The 18,707-nt window shown below is 58.1% G+C and overlaps 1 protein-coding gene across 4 annotated transcripts in view; it reads right to left on the bottom strand.

Moving 5' to 3' along the window:
• Positions 1-9,385: 9,385 nt before the first annotated feature.
• The window catches only part of RGS3 (regulator of G protein signaling 3), a 107,984-nt gene continuing 98,662 nt past the window's right edge, over positions 9,386-18,707 (bottom strand). For 3 of the 4 annotated variants that reach the window (XM_054393580.1, XM_054393582.1, XM_054393581.1), the window contains 5 exons: positions 16,493-16,566; positions 11,244-11,345; positions 10,423-10,484; positions 9,663-9,829; positions 9,386-9,571 (listed from right to left, as the gene is read on the bottom strand). In XM_054393580.1, the coding sequence (XP_054249555.1) occupies positions 9,386-9,571; positions 9,663-9,829; positions 10,423-10,484; positions 11,244-11,345; positions 16,493-16,566 (591 nt within the window). Of the gene's footprint in view, positions 9,572-9,662; positions 9,830-10,422; positions 10,485-11,243; positions 11,346-11,457; positions 11,535-16,492; positions 16,567-18,707 lie in introns of those variants that run through there. The other variant, XM_054393583.1, reaches the window with a different exon arrangement.

Genomic DNA, 18,707 nt, shown 5'->3' on the forward strand with positions numbered 1-18,707 from the left:
AGAGCATTCAGACAGTGATGAGGGTGCTGCAGAGATGAGCTGTAGGGAGAAGCCACCAAGATGAGAGGTGGAGAGGAGGAAGCAGAAGCAGACCAAAGGCAGATGGAGAAAAGAGGGCCAGGAAAGAAGGTCAAGAAGAGGAGCTGGACAAGGAGACCAAGGCTGACCCAAAGCCTCCAGGTCAAGCCTGCCCCACAGCCATGTGCTTTGGGCCCATCCCTGCAGGTTGATCACCCAGCAGCAGAGCATCTCTTCTGCAGATGCCACCAAGGCAGGAGGAGCAGCTGCCTTCTGCTTCCCATCTTGGGCTGGGCAGCAGCACAGGTCCAGCAGTTGGTCTGGAGGCTCAGGCATGGGAGGCTCAGGCATGGGGGTGACAATGATGGCACATGGACAACTGAGCTTTGAACATCAACAGCAAGGACACTGCTGGTGCTACATGAGAGAAGTGCTTGGAAACAAGTCCCCAGGGATGTGACACCAGGGCTTGGGGAGCATCTCTCAAGGGAGAAGCTGAGGGAGTTGGGATTGTTTAGCCTGGATAAGAGGAGGCTGAGAGGAGGCCTCATTGCTCTCCTCAGCTCCCTCCTTTCAAGGAGGTTGGAGCAAGGTTGGAGTTGGCATTTCAGTGTCTGCTGGGGACCTACAGAGAGGCTGGGGAGGGACTGTTCAGAAGGGCCTGTGGGGACAGGGGCAACGGCTTGAAACTGGAACAGGGCAGAGTTAGGTTGGACATAGAATCATAGAATCACAGAATGGTCTGGGTTGGGAGGGATCTCCAAAGCTCAACCAGTCCAACCCCTCTGCAGTCAGCAGGGACATCCTCCACTACATCAGGCTGCCCAGAGCCCTGTCCAGCCTCACCTTGACATCAGGAGGAAGTTCTTCTCAATGAGGCTGGTGAAATACTGGAACAGCTTGCCCAGAGAGGCGGTTGAGGCCCCATCCCTGGAGACATTGAGGGTCAAACCTGATGGGACACAGAGCAACCTGCTCAAGTTGGAGGTGTCCCTGCTGCCTGCAGGGGGATGGGACAAGAGGACCTTTGAGGGTCTCCTCCAGCTTGATGCAACTTGTGAATCTGTGAACCAGCCCAGCAGGACCTCAGCTGGTGGGGAGCACAGGCAGAGCAGTGGTGAACAGTGCCAGGAGATTAGCTCCCTGCAGGTGGAGAGCTGGCAGCAGATGAGCAGGGGCACAGCAGATGAGCAGGGGCACAGCAGAGGAGCAGGGGCACAGCAGAGGAGCAGGGGCACAGGAGATGAGCAGGGGCACAGCAGATGAGCAGGGGCACAGGCAAGCCCTCTGCACTTCTCAGTGCCAGCAATTCCTTGGCTGTAATGAAGCTGCACTAATGACTGTGTCCATAATTCCCAGCTCATTAATGCTGTGCCAGGGCCTCGTCAGCTACCATTTTATGGCTCAGCCATAAAAGCTGGCACTGTTAGAACGTGATTTGTGAGGACTCCCACCCCACTGCCTCCCTCACTATTTATTTTAGGTTGGCTGTCGTAGCTTATCTCACTTCCTACCTCTAACAAGGCTTTGGGTCCCTCCAGGACCACCCAGTTAATTAAAGTCAATTGTTTGCCTTCACATGGCTGATGAAATGTGTTGGGTGATAGCTGCAGGAGCCACCCAGGATCCCCTTCCCATGCCTGAGCCCTGCAGGGTTACCAGGGTGCTGCTCAGTGGGGCTTGGCACATCTGGGAGGCCCAGAAGCACTAAAAAATCCTTTCTGGCAAACACAGCCATCTGGAGCTCAACATTTTCCAGTCCCATCAGGCAGGCAGATGAGCTTTACCCAAGCAGAGGACATCAGAGGTGTCACCCTGATTTCCATGTCACCATCCCACAGCCCAGCCCTGCCCTGCTTTTGGCACTCAGCTCTCCTCTTTGACCCAGAAGCAAACAGCAGCCGAGCTGGGCAGAGGGCAAGAGGAAGGAGCTCATCCCTCAGCTCAGTCATCAGCAGGATGGCCCCAGCCCCAGCCCACAGAAAGTAAATCTGTTGGGGTAGAAGATGCTGTTGAAGATTCAGATTGGACATTAGGAGAAGTTCTTCCCCATGAGGGTGGTGAGAGACTGGCACAGGTTGCCCAGGGAGGTGGTGGAAGCCTCATCCCTGGAGGTGTTCAAGGCCAGGCTGGATGTGGCTCTGAGCAGCTTGATCCAGTGTGAGGTGTCCCTGGGCATGGCAGGGGGGTTGGCACTGGGTGATCCTTGAAGTTCCTTCCAACCCTGACAGTTCTGTGATTCTAAGAGCACAGGACCTATTCCACAGTTCCCACGAGGGCTCTGCCCTGCTACAGCTCTGTCCCACATCTCCTGTGGGCCCAGTGCTGTGTCCTGAAAGATGTTGCCCCAGTGCAAGGGGCAGACTCCCCAAGAGTGCCAGGGATCCATCCCCAGGATCTCCAGTCCAACTGTCTCTCAGACCAGGAACTGCATCATCACCCAACCAGGCCAGCCATGGCTTTGGCCAAGACTTGACCCCTTCCAGTAATGAAGGCAACCACTCTGGGGGTTTGGTCTTCTACTCTATCAGCCTTCCAATGAAAACACTTTTCCTGCTGAAAGGTGTCACACATCATCTCTGCTGTCCATTATTTTGTCACCTGCTGGCACCAAGAAGAGTTTGGCTCCATCATATTTGTAGATGTAGAACACTGTAAGACCCCATTCCTCCCCATCCCTCCCCATTCCTCCCCATCCCTCCCCATCCCTCCCCATAGGGCCATAGAATCACAGAACTGTCAGGGTTGGAAGGGAGATTGTCATGGACAGGGACACCTCACACCAGATCAGGTTGCCCAGAGACACATTCAGCCTGGCCTTCAAAACCTCCAGGGATGAAGCTTCCACCACCTCCCTGGGCAGCCTGTGCCAGAGTCTCACCACCCTCATGGGGAGAAAAACTTCTTCCTAACATCCAATCTGAATCTTCTACAGGATCTTCTGCCCCAACAGATTTACTTTCCACAGATTGAGGCAAAGTGGTCGAATGTAAATAAATTACCCTTGGATGTAAAAGAGAAAATAATGATAAGGTCCAAATCAGAGCTCCTCTCCTGTGAGGAGAGACTGAGAGAGTTGGAGTTGTTCAGTCTGGAGAGGAGAAGGCTCCGAGGTGACCTTCTTGTGGCCTTCCAGGATCTGAAAGGGGCTCCAAGAAAGCTGGGGAGGGACTTTTTAGGCTATCAAGGAGTGACAGGACTGGGGGGAATGGAACAAAGCTGGAAGTGGGGAGATTCAGACTGGATGTGAGGAAGAAGTTCTTCCCCATGAGAGTGGTGAGAGCCTGGAATGGGTTGTCCAGGGAGGTGGTTGAGGCTCCATCCGGGGTTTGAGGCTCCATCCCTGGAGGTGTTTGCAGCCAGGCTGGATGAGGCTCTGGCCAGCCTGATCTAGTGTGAGGTGTCCCTGGGCATGGCAGGGGGGTTGGAACTGGATGATCCTTGTGGTCCCTTCCAGCCCTGACTGATTCTATGATTCTATTCTATGATTCTACCCGTTTCTAGTTTTGCTCCATCCCCCCCAGTCCTATCACTCCCTGACACCCTCAAAAGACCCTCCCCAGCTTTCTTGTAGCCCCCTTCAGATACTGGAAGGCCACAAGAAGGTCTTCATGATCACCTCAGTAGCCTCCACAGGACCTTCTCTGGTTCCTCCAGGTCCCTCTTGAGCTGGTTGGAAGGCAGAGGGTACCAAACCAGCTGCACTCCTCCCAGCATCTGGTGTCAAGCACAGGAGCTACCTCAAAGAGCAGAGCTCCTGTGGAGCTCTGTGGCTCAGCTTTCAGCACGTGAGCTGGTGCTGTGCCCTGCTCCAGCAGCTCTCCTGGTGCTCTCTGACCGGTCACTGCCCTCCCCAGCCCCAGCAGCAGGAGATTTCACTGCCCTGCCTTTGTCTGGAGGCAGTGTGATGGCGTCAGGGAGAGCAGGGCTGAGGTGAGTAGGGGCTGGGTGGAACTTTCCACCAGCACACGTGTGTCCTGCTGCAATAATTGCCCCATTAGTTCAGCAAGGGACAAGAATTTACTTGCAAGAGGCTGCTGTGCAAACACCCTGGCCCTGGTCTCCTCCTGCTCCTGCTTGGCTCTTCTCCCTGTCGCCTACCTCCTTCTTCAGAATAAAAGAATTGTGGAGGTTGGAAGGGGCCTCTGGAGCTCATCCAGTCCAACCCCCCTGCTCCAGCAGGGTACCCACAGCAGCTTGCCCAGGAGCACAATGCCCAGGGGGGGTTGGAAGCTCTCCTCACAAGGACACTCCACAACCTCTCTGGACAGCCTGCTCCAGGCCTCCAGCACCCTCACACCAAGGAATTTTCTCCTCCTGTTCAGATGGAACCTCCTGGGTTCCAGTTTGTGCCTCTTGCCCCTTGTCCTGTCCCTGGGCACCACTGAACAGAGTCTGGATCGAATCTCTCAACATCTGCCCTTTAGGTACTGATGAGCTTGGAGCCCTCACAAGTCCTCAGTGTCCAAGCAGTCCAAGGGATGAAGGCAAAGAAGGAGGGTCCCAGATCCTTCCAAGGCAAGAATCCATTCCATGGCCACCAGAGCTGCCTGTGGCTTGTGCACAGCTCATCAGTGCCCAAAGCAGAGAGGGGGCTGCTGGCAGGGGGTCACTCTGAGCAGAAGGTCCTCCCCATGTCAGTGCCCTGCAGGTCTGCTCAGTAACAAAGAGAAGCTCTCCACCATCCCTCCCTCCAGCTGCCCCAGTGGCTCAAGGCTGCCCAGGGGGTGGCTTTGGCTTTCTTTGTCTTTCTTCCCCAGCAGCAGGGAATGTGTGAGCTGGAGAAGCTGAGTAAAAATGACCTAATGTGGAGAGGAATCAGCAAACAAGCACTGAGAGGGTCACAACAATGCTTCCTGAATGAGTCTGCAGCACCCAGGGGACTCTTTCCACTGCTGGATTTCCTGCCCTGGCTCCAGCCCAGCTGGGCTTGTTTCATTTCCTTGACAGACAGCATGTGAGTCTATTTTTATTTTTACTTCAGAAGCCTTTCATTCTCTCCTTCTTCACTCCCTTGGATTGTTCAGGAGGTGCCATTGCCAGTGGCAGCCACAGAGCTCGGTGGCACTTGTCCTCACAGCCTCCATTCAAGGGGGCAGCTGAAGGGCATCGCTGTTTGTGGCTCCCTTGGGCAGGATGAGACCCCGCAGGGCATGGTGCTGAGCTGGGCACTGCCATCACACCGCAGAGACAAACCTCACACAGCTTTGCTGAGCCCCAGGGTCACCATCTGGAAGGACAAGAGCCCTCAAACCCATCTCTGCACCCTCCAGCCCTTATCAGAGCTGGTGGCAGCAGAAGTCCCCAAACAAGCCCAGAGGCAGATTCCCAACCCCGCTGAGCAGAACACCAAAGGCTGAGTGTCCCTGCAGCTGGTCTCTGGCCAGCTTCTGGGCATCTCACCCCGAAGCAGAGTTCGGAGTGCTCCTGATAAGACCTAACAACCCTCTGAGCAGGGTGCAGCGGCTCGGGCGGGCAGGCAGCTGCCTCCCCAGGGCAGGGGAGTTGTGCTGCGGCCGCTGCCGCGGGCAGCTCTGAGAGATGTTTAGTCTGGGGCTGTGCCGCAGCCTCGCTGCTGCTCTGAGAACCTTTGCTCTCGTCAGGGCTCCCAGGAATTCTCTTGCTCAGGAGAAAGTTCTGTTTGTTTGGAGAAGTTGGTGCTGTGTTGGGAAAGCCCAGCAAAGGATGGGCACGGGGGGAGGGACACAGGGCATTGGGCACTGAGGGAGGGGCTCAGGGTGTGAGGCACTGCTGGAGGGGCTCAGGGCATTGGGCACTGCTGGAGGGGCTCAGGGCACTGGGCACTGCTGGAGGGGCTCAGGCATTGGGCACTGGGGGAGGGGCTCAGGGCATTGGGCACTGCTGGAGGGACTCAGGGCATTGGGCACTGGGGGAGGGGCTCAGGGCATTGGGCACTGTTGGAGGGGCTCAGGGTGTGGGGCACTGCCAGACGGGCTCTGGGCATTGGGCACTGCTGGAGGGACTCAGGGCACTGGGGGAGGGGCTCAGGGCATTGGGCACTGCTGGAGGGACTCAGGGCATTGGGCACTGGGAGGGGCTCAGGACATGGAGCATGCCTGGAAAATAAAAAAGGAAAAAAGTCAAACTGCTTCTTTTTGCAGAAATAAGAGAGAGGTTTTTCACTCAGGGCTTCTGGCCAGCTCTACCATGAGGCCCCTTCCAACCCCTGTGCTGCTCACTGCTGAGTTGCACTGCCCTGGATGCTGCAGATGCAGTCTGCAGGGGATGAGGAGCAGTGCTGGCCAGGGCTGCCCCCATGGGCACAAGCCCAGCCTGGGATGCCCTCACTGCTCATTAGCCTCTCCCAGTAAGTCTCCAGCCCAGAGATGCTCAGCAGCTGGAGCTGTGATTTCCTGTGGCTGCTGCTCTGTTCTCACACATGAGCCTTGCACCCAGCTCCAGCTGCTGCCTTAGGAAGCTGATGAGATCCTGAGCTGAGGGACACTTAAGGGGGGGCCAAGGTGAGATCTGGGGTGGGAAAAGGTCACCTGGGACATCAGACTGATTTACCAGGCCCCCTCAAGTCCTTTTGGTTCATCCCAGCCTCCCTATCCCTGAGGCTGAGAGGAACTCATGATGCTAATCACAGGAGCTTAGGACCTCTCCCTGGATCCAGCACTGGTGAGGCTGCACCTTGAGTGCTGCGCTCAGCTCTGGGACACTCACTCCAAGAAGGACATTGAGGGCTGGAGCAGGTCCAGAGAAGGGCAACAAAGCTGGGGAAGGGTCTGGAGCACAAGTCTTGCGAGGGAACTGAGGGTGTTCAGGCTGGAGAAAAGGAGGCTCAGGGAAGACCTCTTTGCTCTCCACAACTCCCTGAAAGGGTGGGAAGAAGAGGAGGTGAAGGCTCTCAGGAACACCATGAAAAAAAAAGGAGGGTCTGGCTTGCAGAACCCATCTGAGGTGACTCACAGAGAGGCTGCACCTACTCACCACATCCAGGATCTGTAAGGGGGTCTACAGCTGAGACCTTGGACCATGGGCCTCAACCCTGGGGTGCCAAAAGCATCCCAGGAGAGCCACAGAGTCATGCCACCTTCCAGCCCCTGAGGAGTCTCCTCAGCTCTGCCTCAGTTTCCCCACCTGGCCCCCACCTGCTGGCTGTTTAAGGAGGAAAACACAGAGAGGTCTCTAGAAGAGATCAGAGCTGCTGTGAGAAGCTGAGCCAGGATGAGATTCCTGGGGCAGCCACACCACCTCCATCCACAGGCATCCCCAGCAGCACCTCTGTGCCACACTGCCCCGTGGCCCAGCATGGTCCCATGACACCCTAAGCACATCTCAGAGCCACCCAAGGCCAAGCACAAGCAGGTGGCTTGCACAGGACCTTTCAGCCACCACACTAACCATGAGCAGCCCTTTCCAAAACCTTCTTCTCAAGCCCCAGAGCTGGGGGAGTGCTGATGGTGCTGGGGCAGGAGCTGCCCTGCCAAGCCCCAAAACCAGGAGCTGAAATAGCACTGCTGGGCTTCTTGTTGCCTCTTCTGGTGTGCCCCAGAGGGCCCTGGAGCCACACTGGGTCACTTGTGCTTTTGGGCATTTCCATCTTCAGATGCCCCTCTGTGTTTAAACAAGGAGCCCTGTCCCTGGGAACTGGCTCATTTTGGGCAAAGCTTTCTGTGTTCCTGCAGGGCTACACCCAGGGCTGGCCTCAGGAGCATCTGGCAGCTACTCTGACATGAAAAACAGCTCAGAAATTCATGGAACACCATTTTCCCATCTTTAGCCATGCAGTAAACAGCCTTCAGTGAAGCAGGGGAGGCCTGGCTCTGCCAGCCCTGGGAAACACAGCAGCAGTACAGCATCCAGGTCTGATGCCCCCAGCACAAGGACACCAAACTGCTGGAGAGGGGCAAGAGGTGGCCACAAAGAAGATGATCAGAGGGCTGGAGAACCTCCCATGTGGGTCAGGCTGGGAGAGTTGGGACTGTTCAGCCTGCAGAAGAGAAGGCTCCAGGGAGACCTCAGAGCAGCCTCCCAGTACCTGAAGGAGAGCTGGGGAGGGACTTGTGACAAGGGCTGAGAGTGCCAGGGCAAGAGACAATGGCTTTGAGCTGGGAGATGCGAGATTGAGACTGAAGATGAGGAAGAAATCGTTGAGAGTGAGGGTGGGGAGACACTGGAACAGGTTGCCCAGGGGGGTTGTGGCTGCCCCCTCCCTGGAGGTGTTTGAGGTCAGGCTGGATGAGGCCCTGAGCAACCTGGGCTGGTAGGAGGTTGGTAGGGGGCTGGAACTGGATGATCTTTAAGGTCCCTTCCAACCCAAACCATTCTATGAAAGCAGCTACGAGGAATGAGATTCTCCTTTTATTTACCTATGACCATGACAAAGTATTTTCTCTAGCTGCAGAGAAGCTTGGCACTGCCAGCCGGGCACCTGGAGGGCAGGCAGCTCCCCCCGGCCCGGCCAGGCTCAGCACAACCTCTGCTTCTCCAGACACAGCTTCAGAATCCAGGGTGAGGAGGGCACCTGATGCATGGAGCTGCTTTTCTCCATCACCAGACCCTCCTTCGTCAGGGCATGACAGGTAGCAGCCAGGCTGCCCCAGTGGCCTGCTGCCAGGGGTCCAACCTGCTCGCTCAGGAAGCACTGCAGGCAGGAGAGATAGGAAGGCATCAGCCCCGCCGGGCAGCCCGGCCGCGACACACCAATATTGCACTTGGAACCTGGGTAAGGGGGAGGAGAGAAGGACTTCCTACCACACAGCAAGGCGTCCAGCTACGGGAGGGCAATAAATAAACCAGGGGTGGGGAGCAGGAGGCGGTCAGCTCCGCACCTCCAGCGCAGGCAGGGGGAAGGACCCAGCCTCGGCTGCTCCCGCGGGGACCTGCCGCCAGCCAAGAGAGCGCCGAGCCCCTGCTGGAGGCTGGCTGCAGGGAGCCAGGAGGCAGCGGCGGCAGGGGCTGGGGGGAAGCACAGCAGCATTGTGGGGGCTGGTCCAGTTCAGAAGTCTTTGATCCAGGGAAGATGTTCGTGGCGGTGCTGTTGTCCCCTGCACAAAAGTCCTCCTGGCCGAGCCGGGGGCACTCGGCGCTCACAGCTCAGGCGCTTCACAGTAGTCTTGAGGGAGCTTCCCTCCTGGCTAAGGTCCATGCCAGAGTCCCCCCGAAGGCATCGTACCAGCGATGGGGCAAGGGAGCAGTGCCAGACTGCTTGGCTTTTTGGTCCCCTTGGCCTTCTGCTCACTGCCATCAGCTGCCCCATGCCCGTCCGCAGCAGGAATAGGGCCTGAGGGCACGAGCGGCAGCGGGGTGGCAGCTCCCGCCGGGCCCCTGGGAAGGCCTCTGCTGCCCAGTTTCATTGTAAACACACAGCTGCCAGCCTGCCCCCAGAGAGTCCTGGGGTCTACAGCGGGGAGCTGGCTTTCTTCTGGTTAATTATGTCCAAGTACAAGTCAGAGCGCAAGAAGCGGGGGTAGGAGTCCTTCTCCATTAGGCCATAAATCCTCTTCTGCGCCAGGTCGAAGCAGCTGCGGGTGATGCTCTGCAGGTTCTCCTTGGTGTGCTCCCGTGTGTAGGAGTCCAGGTTGACCTGCAGGCAAAGAGAGCAGCGCTGGTGAGCAGCTCCCTGGGCCGGCTGCCATGCCCTGGAGCCACACACAGCAAGGGGAAGCAGCCCTCACCTCCTTGCAGGACTGGATGGCGATGTACTCGGAGAAGATTTTCTTGGCTTTGGAGACCATCTTGGACTGGGATTTGATCTTCTTGAACTCCTCACAGGCCAGCCAGAACTCCAGGTTCTCCTCACTGAACTCGGTGCGCAGGAAGGCCCTGAAGGCAGCCAGGCCATCTGTGGGGACACAGACACCGCTCTGCTAACAGCTCACAGGCAAGGAATGGCCCCACAAGACCTTCAGCCCAACGGCGTTGCAAAGGTGCAACCTAAACTGCTTCCCACACCATCCCCTAAAAACTCCTGCACAAAGCGGGCACTGAATCCACAGACCCCTGCCCAGATGCAGGCATGGAGAGCCAAGAGGGAGGCTGAGATTGCAGCAAGAGGAACCTCTGGTTCCTGTGTCCAGGGGCTGGGTGTAGGACATGACCACAGATGTGACATGCAAGAAGAGAAATGGTCCAAAGCACCTCCTGCTTCACAGGCCCCCTGCACAGCCCTGAACCCAGCACCAACACCAAGCACTGCCTTGTCCTCCCCAAGATGGAAGGGGCCTGCAGCCCATGCCACAGCCTTCCACAGCTCCCATCCCAAAATTATTCCTGGTGCAGGCAGCAGCAGAGGGGTGCAGGCAAGGGGCAGCCTCATGTCTCTTTATCTACCCCCCAGCACCAGAAGGGATTAGTCAAGGAAATCCCAGCTTTACCCACACACGTGCCTGGATGATCCCCTGAGAGCAGAGGCAGAAGAGAAGGGCAGACACTTACATTTGTGCAGCAGCAGCTTCTCCAGGGAGTCCCCCCACTTGAGAGCTTCCTCAGGAGTGGGCCTGTTGGAGAAGGACAGGGAGTTGGCAAAGTGAAACTGTGGGAGCTGCGTTCGCTGCCACCACACAGCACAAGCAAAACACTGCCAGGTGATAAAGTCCTGCTGGGAGCTTCAGTCCTGGCTCCCACACCAGCACCAGCACTGCCAGGGACATCCATGGGCAGAGCCAGGCTCTGCACCAGCAGCATCACAGCAGCTCTGCTGGAGGGAAACCTCTGCCTTTAGACTGGCAGGAAGAAAACCCAACACCAGGAATTCTGTGTGGGTGGCTGTGCCACTCAGGGGGTCTGAGTAAGAACTGAAAAAGCTCCAGGCAGAAGCCAGGAGGCTGCAGGAGAGCAGGGAATTCAGCCACCCTGTTGAAGCAGCTGGATAAGCTGCCAGGAGCAGGCAGGGCTGATCTCCCGCTGCTGGAGCACCTCCAGAGCAAAGTGGTTATTCAAACCATCCTCCTCCCAGTTAGAGTTCCACGTACAGGCACCGGCAGGAAGCAGCCATCAGGGAAATTTCCAGCCCGAGACAACACCGTGCCACATTCCATGCACGGACTTCCCACCCACTCCGGGAGGAATTTTCAGCCAACAAACGTTGTTCGGTGCCGCTTCGGGGACAAAAACTGCTTGTCCACACCTTCCCCACACAAGGTGATCCCAGCCTCCCTGCAGGTTATCCCAGGGGTGATCCCTGCCTCCCGGGGGGGGATGCTCAGCCCAACTGCAGTTCATTCCCCAGCCCCTCGCCAGCCGCCCGCGGCACCTACTTGAGCGCTTTCAGCACTTTGTCAAGTTTGCTCGAGGGGTTGGCCCCCGGCGATTCGTTTCGCCGCCGGAAAATCCCCAGCCGGTTCTTCATGTCCTTGGCTCTAGAGGGAAGAGCAAGTTTTAGAAGGCAGGCGAGGGGTTGGCGGGGACAAACCAGCACCCGCCGGCAGCCACTGTCCACGCTTCGCCCTCCGTCCCGTGCCCAGCACCTACTCCTTCATGGTGTGCCGGCGCTGCAGGCTGCCGTTGTGTGGTCTCTGCACGCCTAGCAGCATCTCGGCATGAAACTCCAGAGGCTGAGGCTTGGAGAGGTCGCGGAAGAAGGGCATGGCTGCGGGGACGGCTGCGCAGCGGCTGCCGGCGCGACCGGCGCGGCCAGACGCTCGCTGCCGACTGACGCCAGCCCGCGGCCGAGCTCCGCTCCGTGCGGCCGGCGCGGAAGTGGGAGGAGGGCTCAGCGCCCAGAAGCTATAAATGCGGCGTGGGGCGGCCGCGGCGTGGGTGAGGCTGGGCAGTGTCAGCCCCGCGGTCCTGCCAGACGGCTCGGCCGTTGCTGAGGAAACTCAAGGAAAGGTGGAAAAACCCTGGCGGAGGCGGACAGTGAAGCCTTTCAGCAGGCGGCGGGGGAACGGCCGCGGCCGCGACTCACGGCGCTATTTATAGAGCGTCCCGGGAACGGCAGCGGGGCCGGCGGCGGGGCCGAGCCGGGTGCAGAGCAGAGCCGAGCCAAGAGCCCTTCACCATGGTCCCACCACAGGGACTGTGCTGGGTGCCCACGCGGGACCCACTCGCACTTCGCCGGTGCCAGCCTGGAATGGGCATGGCTGTGGGGACATCGCTGTAATGGGGTGGTTGGGGCTGGTAGTGCGTGGTACTGAGGGGAGCTGGGGTACAGACACCTCACACTACCACCTCACACTGTCACCCCACACTGTCACCCTACACTGCCACCAAGACTGTCACCCTGCGCGTGTCCCCATCCTGCTGTCCCTGGATGGACAGACTGACGTACACCCGGACGCGGGGCTCCCGCTTGCCCCGGGAAACTGCCACCAGGACGATGCGGGGCAAAGACTTTCGGCAAGTGCCATGGGAAAACAGACCCCACCCCCAGAGCCCAGCCCCAGCCTGGGCCCCGCTCTCAGGGGCCGAGGCAGGGAGCAGGAGGTGGCAGAGGTGACAGCGAGGTCGTGCGCGGACGATGCTGCCCCCTTGTGGCACAGCCGCTGCATGACATCGCCGCTCAAAAGGGCGCAGGGGACACGCAGGGGACACGCAGGGGACACGCAGGGGACACGCAGGGTGACGTGGGATGCTCCTTCTGCACCAAGCCTCCAGGGTGGACAGGGCCCCAGGGTGGCATGGCCAGGCCAGTCCTTACAGCCCCTCACAGGTCCCACAGCAGCAGATCTATGCAAGGATGCTTGGAGAAGCCACCTCTGCCTGGCCAAGCCATGTCCAGGCTGCTTGGGGACACGAGGGGCAGAGGAGGGACTCAGAGCAAGGTTGTATCCCACACCAAGTGACACCATCTAGACCCGCAGGTCCCCAGTCCCAGAAGGGTATAATTACAGCCACACATTGGGAAAAAAACATCAGCAATATCTCCAGGGCTCAGCCCTGACAGGTGCTGACAACCTTGAGCCCTGGAAGGATTTCAGAGGCTTTCACCACTCCCCAGCCCCTGGTGCCATCGGTGCCCTCCAGGGGTGCATGGATGGTTTCACTGCCTTTGCATCACCCAGGCTGTGGTGCCAGCAGATCACACATCCTCTTGCTGCCAGCTACTAGGCACCTCCTCAGTGCTAAGGTGGGAACAGCAGATCCCAGCACAGAGCCTGCCACTCCAAATGCTGTATGCCACCCGTACCACTCTGCCAGCCATGCTGGCAGCCAAGGACCAGCTGCCGTGCAGCACAGCCCATCCCATGCAGCCTTTAGCCACAACTTCAGCAGTGTCTCCCCAGCACAGCAGTTTGGTGCCCAGAGAGGCTTCCAAAGCCCTAACAGCTCCTTGAGTGTGTCCCCAGCACACATGGGCTGCTCCCACCCACAGAGCCCTCCACACAGTGCCAGCCCTGCTGCACACTGGGCACTGCGGCTCACAGCTCATCGCAGCTCAGGGGCAGATGTGCCAGCAGGTACCACCCAGGGAAGTTCATAGATTCACAGACTCATAGAATGGTCTGGGTTGGAAAGGACCTTAAAGGTCACCTAGTTGCAAACTTCCTGTCTTGAACAGGGACACCTCCCACCAGCCCAGCTTGCTCAAGGCTTCATCCAGCCTGGCTTTGGGCACCTCCAGGGAGGAGACAGCCACAGCCTTCCTGGACAACCTGTGCCAGTGTCTCCCCACCCTCACTCTCAAGAATTTCTTCCTCATCTCCAGTCTCAATCTCCCTTGTTCCAGTTTAAATCCTTTGCCCCTCGTCCTATCACTACAAGCCCTTGGCAAAAGTCCCTTCCCAGCTTTCTTGTAGTTCCCCAACTTCAACCCCACTGCCTCTCTTGCATACCATTGCCAATGAACAGTAATTGGCACAAAACCAGGCTGCAGCCTCTGTGGGCACAGGCTCTGTGGGCCCAGTATCTTTACACTGCCCATCTGCAGGAGAAAACGCTTCAGTAAATCTCACAGGTCACGTAAAATTGCTGCTTTCTCTCTGGAATTGCTCTTATAAAGCCATCTGCCCCTGGCACCGCACCCAACCCTGAGGCCACCTCCAGCATCATCACCCTAGGGCCGCTTCCGACCCATCCCCTGCAGAGTTCATCACCGTCCTGGCAGGACGCCGGGGTCCTACCTTTCCAGGTACTTCTCAGAGAAGTCCACCATGGCGCGGTACATCGAGGGGTGCCAGCTGCGAGCGGGGCTGGCAGAGCCTGCTGGTTGCAGGCAGCGAGGCGAGTGCCAAAGCCTGGCCCCCGGCACCATAAATACTCCTCGCAGACGGCTGGCGACTGGGATGCGCAGCCAATAGCTGGGCGGTGCGATACCAGGAGGGCTCCCAGCGCTCCCGCTGCCGGTTGGGGGTGAGGAGAAAACCCTCCGCCACCGCCCCTGACCCTGCTGAGCCTACCCCCCCCCGCCAGCCGAATTCCCCCCGGCTCAGCTCCGCAGCAGGACGCGGGGACGTCCCTGCTGCAGGGACTCATTTCAATCCCAAGCGTTGCGGGGGGTGGAAATAACAACCAGAGCTAAAAACAGGCAGCCGCGGGCGGGCAGCGCGGAGCAACAGTGCCGCTCGCTGGCAGGCGGCACACGCCTGTGTGAGCACACCGGGTTAGACCTCTCACACCCCGTGAGCTGCCCAAACTACATCCACCTGCCCCAAGACACGAGGAGTGGGGAAAAACCCAGCCCTGGGCACCCCCATGCCCGTTGCACCTGGACCCTGCGTGGCAAAACCAGAGGAGGTTTGTTCCCAAATACCCTCCTGTGACCCTGCCCTCTCCAGCTGTGCTCATGGGAAGCAAAGGCCGTGGCTGCCTTGGCCTTGCCCAGACCCACTTTTTGGCACCCCTAAAGCCTTACCCCAGGACAGGCAGAGGGGCTGCAAGTGCACTCAGTGCCCTGAGTATGCTGCCTCCATACCGGGATGTGCTGCGAGGGCTTGAGCCTGTCCCTGGTGGGAAACTTCCCCGTTCCTCCTCCCGGCATGGGGCCAGCAGGATGGAGGCCCCCAGCTCATGTTTTACTGCTTCATGTCCTCTCCCTGAGCCCAACACCACTGGAGTGAAGCTCTGCCAGCACCAGGGAAACATTTCTCCCCATGCCACCAGCAAGAGCCAGCTGCTTTGCCCCTGCTCTGGCCACAGATGTCCCTGTTCACTGCAGGGGGGTTGGGCTAGATGAGCTTGAAGGGTCCCTTCCCACCCAAACTAGTCTGTGATTCCATGACCTGCCACAGGGGAAGAATAACAGCAGGCACCAGGACAGGTTAGAGGCTGCCCTGGTGTGCTTGGTGGCTTGGAGTGCTGGTGGGCAGCAAGTTCTGCATGGGACAGCAATGTGCCCTTGTGGCCAAGAGAGCCAATGGGATCCTGGGGTGCAGCAAGAAAGGTGTCCAGCAGGGCTGGGGAAGTTCTTCTGCCTCTCTACTCTGCCCTGCTGAGACCACAGCTGCAATCCTGTGTCCAGTTCTGGGCTCCCCAGTTCAGGAGAGACAGAGAGCTGCTGGAGAAAGTCCAAGGGAGAGCCAGGAGGATGCTTAGGGGACTTGAGCATCTCCATGTGAAGAGAGCCTGAGAGGCCTGGGGCTGTTTAGTGTGGAGAAGAGAAGGCTGAGAGGGATCTGATCAATGTCTATCAATAGCTGAGGGGTGGGTGTCAAGGGGAGGGGGCCAGGCTCTTTTGGGTGGTGCACAGTGATAAGCCAAGGACCAATGAGTTCAAACTTAAACAGAGATTTCACCTCAACATGAGGAGAAACTTCTTTGCAGTGAGGGTGACAGAGCCCTGGAGCAGGCTGCCCAGGGGGGTTGTGGAGTCTCCTTCTCTGGAGACTTTCAAACCCCACCTGGATGCATTCCTGTGCAGACTGCCCTGGGTGACCCTGCTCTGGCAGGGGGGTTGGACCTGATGATCTCTTGAGGTCCTTCCAACCTCTGATATACTGAGAGACTGTGAGACTGTGAAAGTTGGGCAAACAGGGGCAGCTCCCAGTTGGGCTGTGAGCTGTACCCAGGGTAACTCCCATTCTCCTCCCTGAAAATCACTACACCACCCATCATAGAATCATAGAATTATAGAATGGGTTGGGTTGGAAAGGACTTAAAGATCATCCAGTTCCAACCCCCTGCCATGGGCAGGGACACTTCCCACCAGCCCAGGGTGCTCAAGGCCTCATCCAGCCTGGCTTTGAACACCTCCAGGGAGGGGACAGCCACAACCTCCCTGGGCAACCTGTGCCAGTGTCTCCCCAGCCTCACTCTCAACAATTTCTTCCTCATCTCCACTCTCAATCTCCCCTCTCCCAGCTCAAAGCCATTGTCCCTTGTCCTGGCACTCCCAGCCCTTGTCCAAAGTCCCTCCCCAGTTCTCCTGGAGCCCCTTCAGGTACTGAGAGGCTGCTCTGAGGTCTCCCTGGAGCCTTCTCTTCTCCAGGCTGAAGCCTCTCCCATGAGTGTCTTTGATGCTTTCTTCCCAGAAAAGCTTGAGGGAACAAGACAGGAAGATCCTAAGGACCAGCAGGGCTCAGCTGAGGTGTCTAACCACAGCAAACAGCCAGCAGGATGTGACACTTACAGGCTCCTGCTCCGTTTCTTGCGGGAGGTCTCATCCCCTTCGTCACAGCTGCATTCAGGTTCGGCTCCACTCAGCTGCAGGAGGAACAGAAAAACAGTGTCAGCACCACCATGCCACTGCATGCCCACAGGGGCACTCCAAATGTCACCAACCAGCCCTGCCAGCATTCCCTGTGGTCCTCTCACCCACACAGCCACAGCTTCCCCAGGGCTCCCTCCCCACAACCATGGTTGCTGTGACCATGCAGTGGGACAAGGTTTAATGGCCCTGGTGGTCTTAGGTTGACTGTTGGACTTGATGATCTTTTTCAACCAAAACAATTCCATAGTTCTGTGGAAACCTGCCCTCTCCCATCCATCCTGTGCCACCTGCAGACCATGGTATTCCTGGAGCACCTGAAGAGACACCAAGGCTGGTGGCAGAGGTACCCATCCAGGTCCAAGATGCTGACAGTGGTACCTGCTATGGGGAGGACACCTGCATGCCCTTTCCTGATTCTCCTATTCCTGCTGTCTTTAGTGGGCACAGGAACCCCTCTGCAGCCCACACAGCACCTTGTTGCCCTACAACCAGACCAGGCACTCAAAATCAATCAGGGGTCCCTCAGCAGTCCCCAGGCAGGCAAAATCAGAACTGTTCAGCCTTAACTGAATCTTTGAAGTCAAGGAGCTTTGAAGGCAGCTTTGAAGTCCAAGGAGCACTCAGAGGGCTTCACAACCTGACCATCATTCTGGCATGGCCTGGGCAAACTAAAGAGACCTTGGATGCACCATGAGCTCTGGGCAGCACTAGTGCAGCCTCCAAGTCATGAAGCCTGGGGGCAAGCATGGGAGACCCCTGGGACCACCACAGCTCCTGGGTAATTCATCCATCACCAGCGAAAGGAGGAGAGGAAATGGGCTCAGGTTGCACTGGGGGAGGTTTAACTTGGACATTAGGAAAGATTTTCTTCACTGCAAAGGGCATCAGGCACTGGAGCAGGTTGCCCAGGGCAGTGGTGGAGTCACCATCCCTGGAGATGTTCAAAACACATTTGGATGAGGAGCTTAGGGATATGGTCTCAGGACCTGAAGAGGGCCTACATGAAAGCTGGGATATTAGGAAGAAATTCTTTCCAGTGAGGCTGGGGAGACACTGAAACAGGTTGCCCAGGGAGGCTGTGGCTGCCCCCTGCCTGGAGGTGTTGAAGGCCAGGCTGGATGAGGCCTTGAGCAACCTGTGCTGGTGGAAGGTGTCCCTGCCAATGGCAGGGGCTTGGAAGTGGATGATCTCGAAGGTCCCTTCCAACCCAAGCCACTCAAAGGTCTAACATTGTGTCCAGGGAGATGTTAGGTCACAGTTGGACTCAGTGATCTGAAGGTCTTTTCCAGCCAGGTGGTACTACCATCGCTGAGTGAGCCTGGAAGATGCTCTCGGCTGGGGCACTGCCAGGATCCCCATCCCGCGGCCGTGCCGTGGGAACCTGCCGCGCAGCGCCGCGGCCCCCGCTGGAGGCTGCTGCCGCTTCCTTCCATTCTGCGCCCGGCTTTCCGGAGCTGATCGGCCCCGAACAATGCAGCCCTCGCACAGCACCTTCCCCGGGCAGCCCGGGCCCCGCAGCCGTGCTGGCCGCGGCGACACGCAGCCGGAGTTCGCTTCCTGCCATTGTCCTGCCAGGCTCCGCCGCGCTTGGGGACAAAAGGCAGCGGCGGAGCTCGCCCCGGGAGCCCCAGTGCTGCGGCCACAACGTGCCCTGGAAACGGCTACCTCCCAGCGAGGACCGCGGGAGAGGGATGGAGCAAGGGGGAATGGCCTCAAGCTGTACCAGGGAAGCTCTGGGGTGGACATCAGGAAATGGTTTTTCACTGAAAGGGTTGTCAGGCACTGGAAGAGGCTGCCCAGGGAGGTGGGGGAGTCACTGTCCCTGGAGGGGTTTTAAAGTCCTCTAGAGGTGGTGCCCTGAGGGATAGGGCTTAGTGGTGGACTTGGTAGAGTAGGGTTAGTGGTGGGACTCAGTGATCTTAAAGGTCCTTTCCAAGCTGATTTATGATTAACCCCATGGATCAGTACAGCCTGGGAGCTGATCCCTTGGAGAGCAGTTGCAGGAAAAAGGACCTGGGAATCCTGGTGGACAAGAGGATGCCATGAGTCAGCAATGTGCTCTTATAGCCAGGAAGGCCAAAGGCATCCTAGGGTGCATCAAGAAGGTGGTCAGCAGGTCAAAGGAGGTTCTCCT

Source organism: Indicator indicator, chromosome 28 (genome assembly GCF_027791375.1).
Source record: "Indicator indicator isolate 239-I01 chromosome 28, UM_Iind_1.1, whole genome shotgun sequence".
In the NCBI taxonomy this organism is placed as follows: domain Eukaryota; kingdom Metazoa; phylum Chordata; class Aves; order Piciformes; family Indicatoridae; genus Indicator; species Indicator indicator.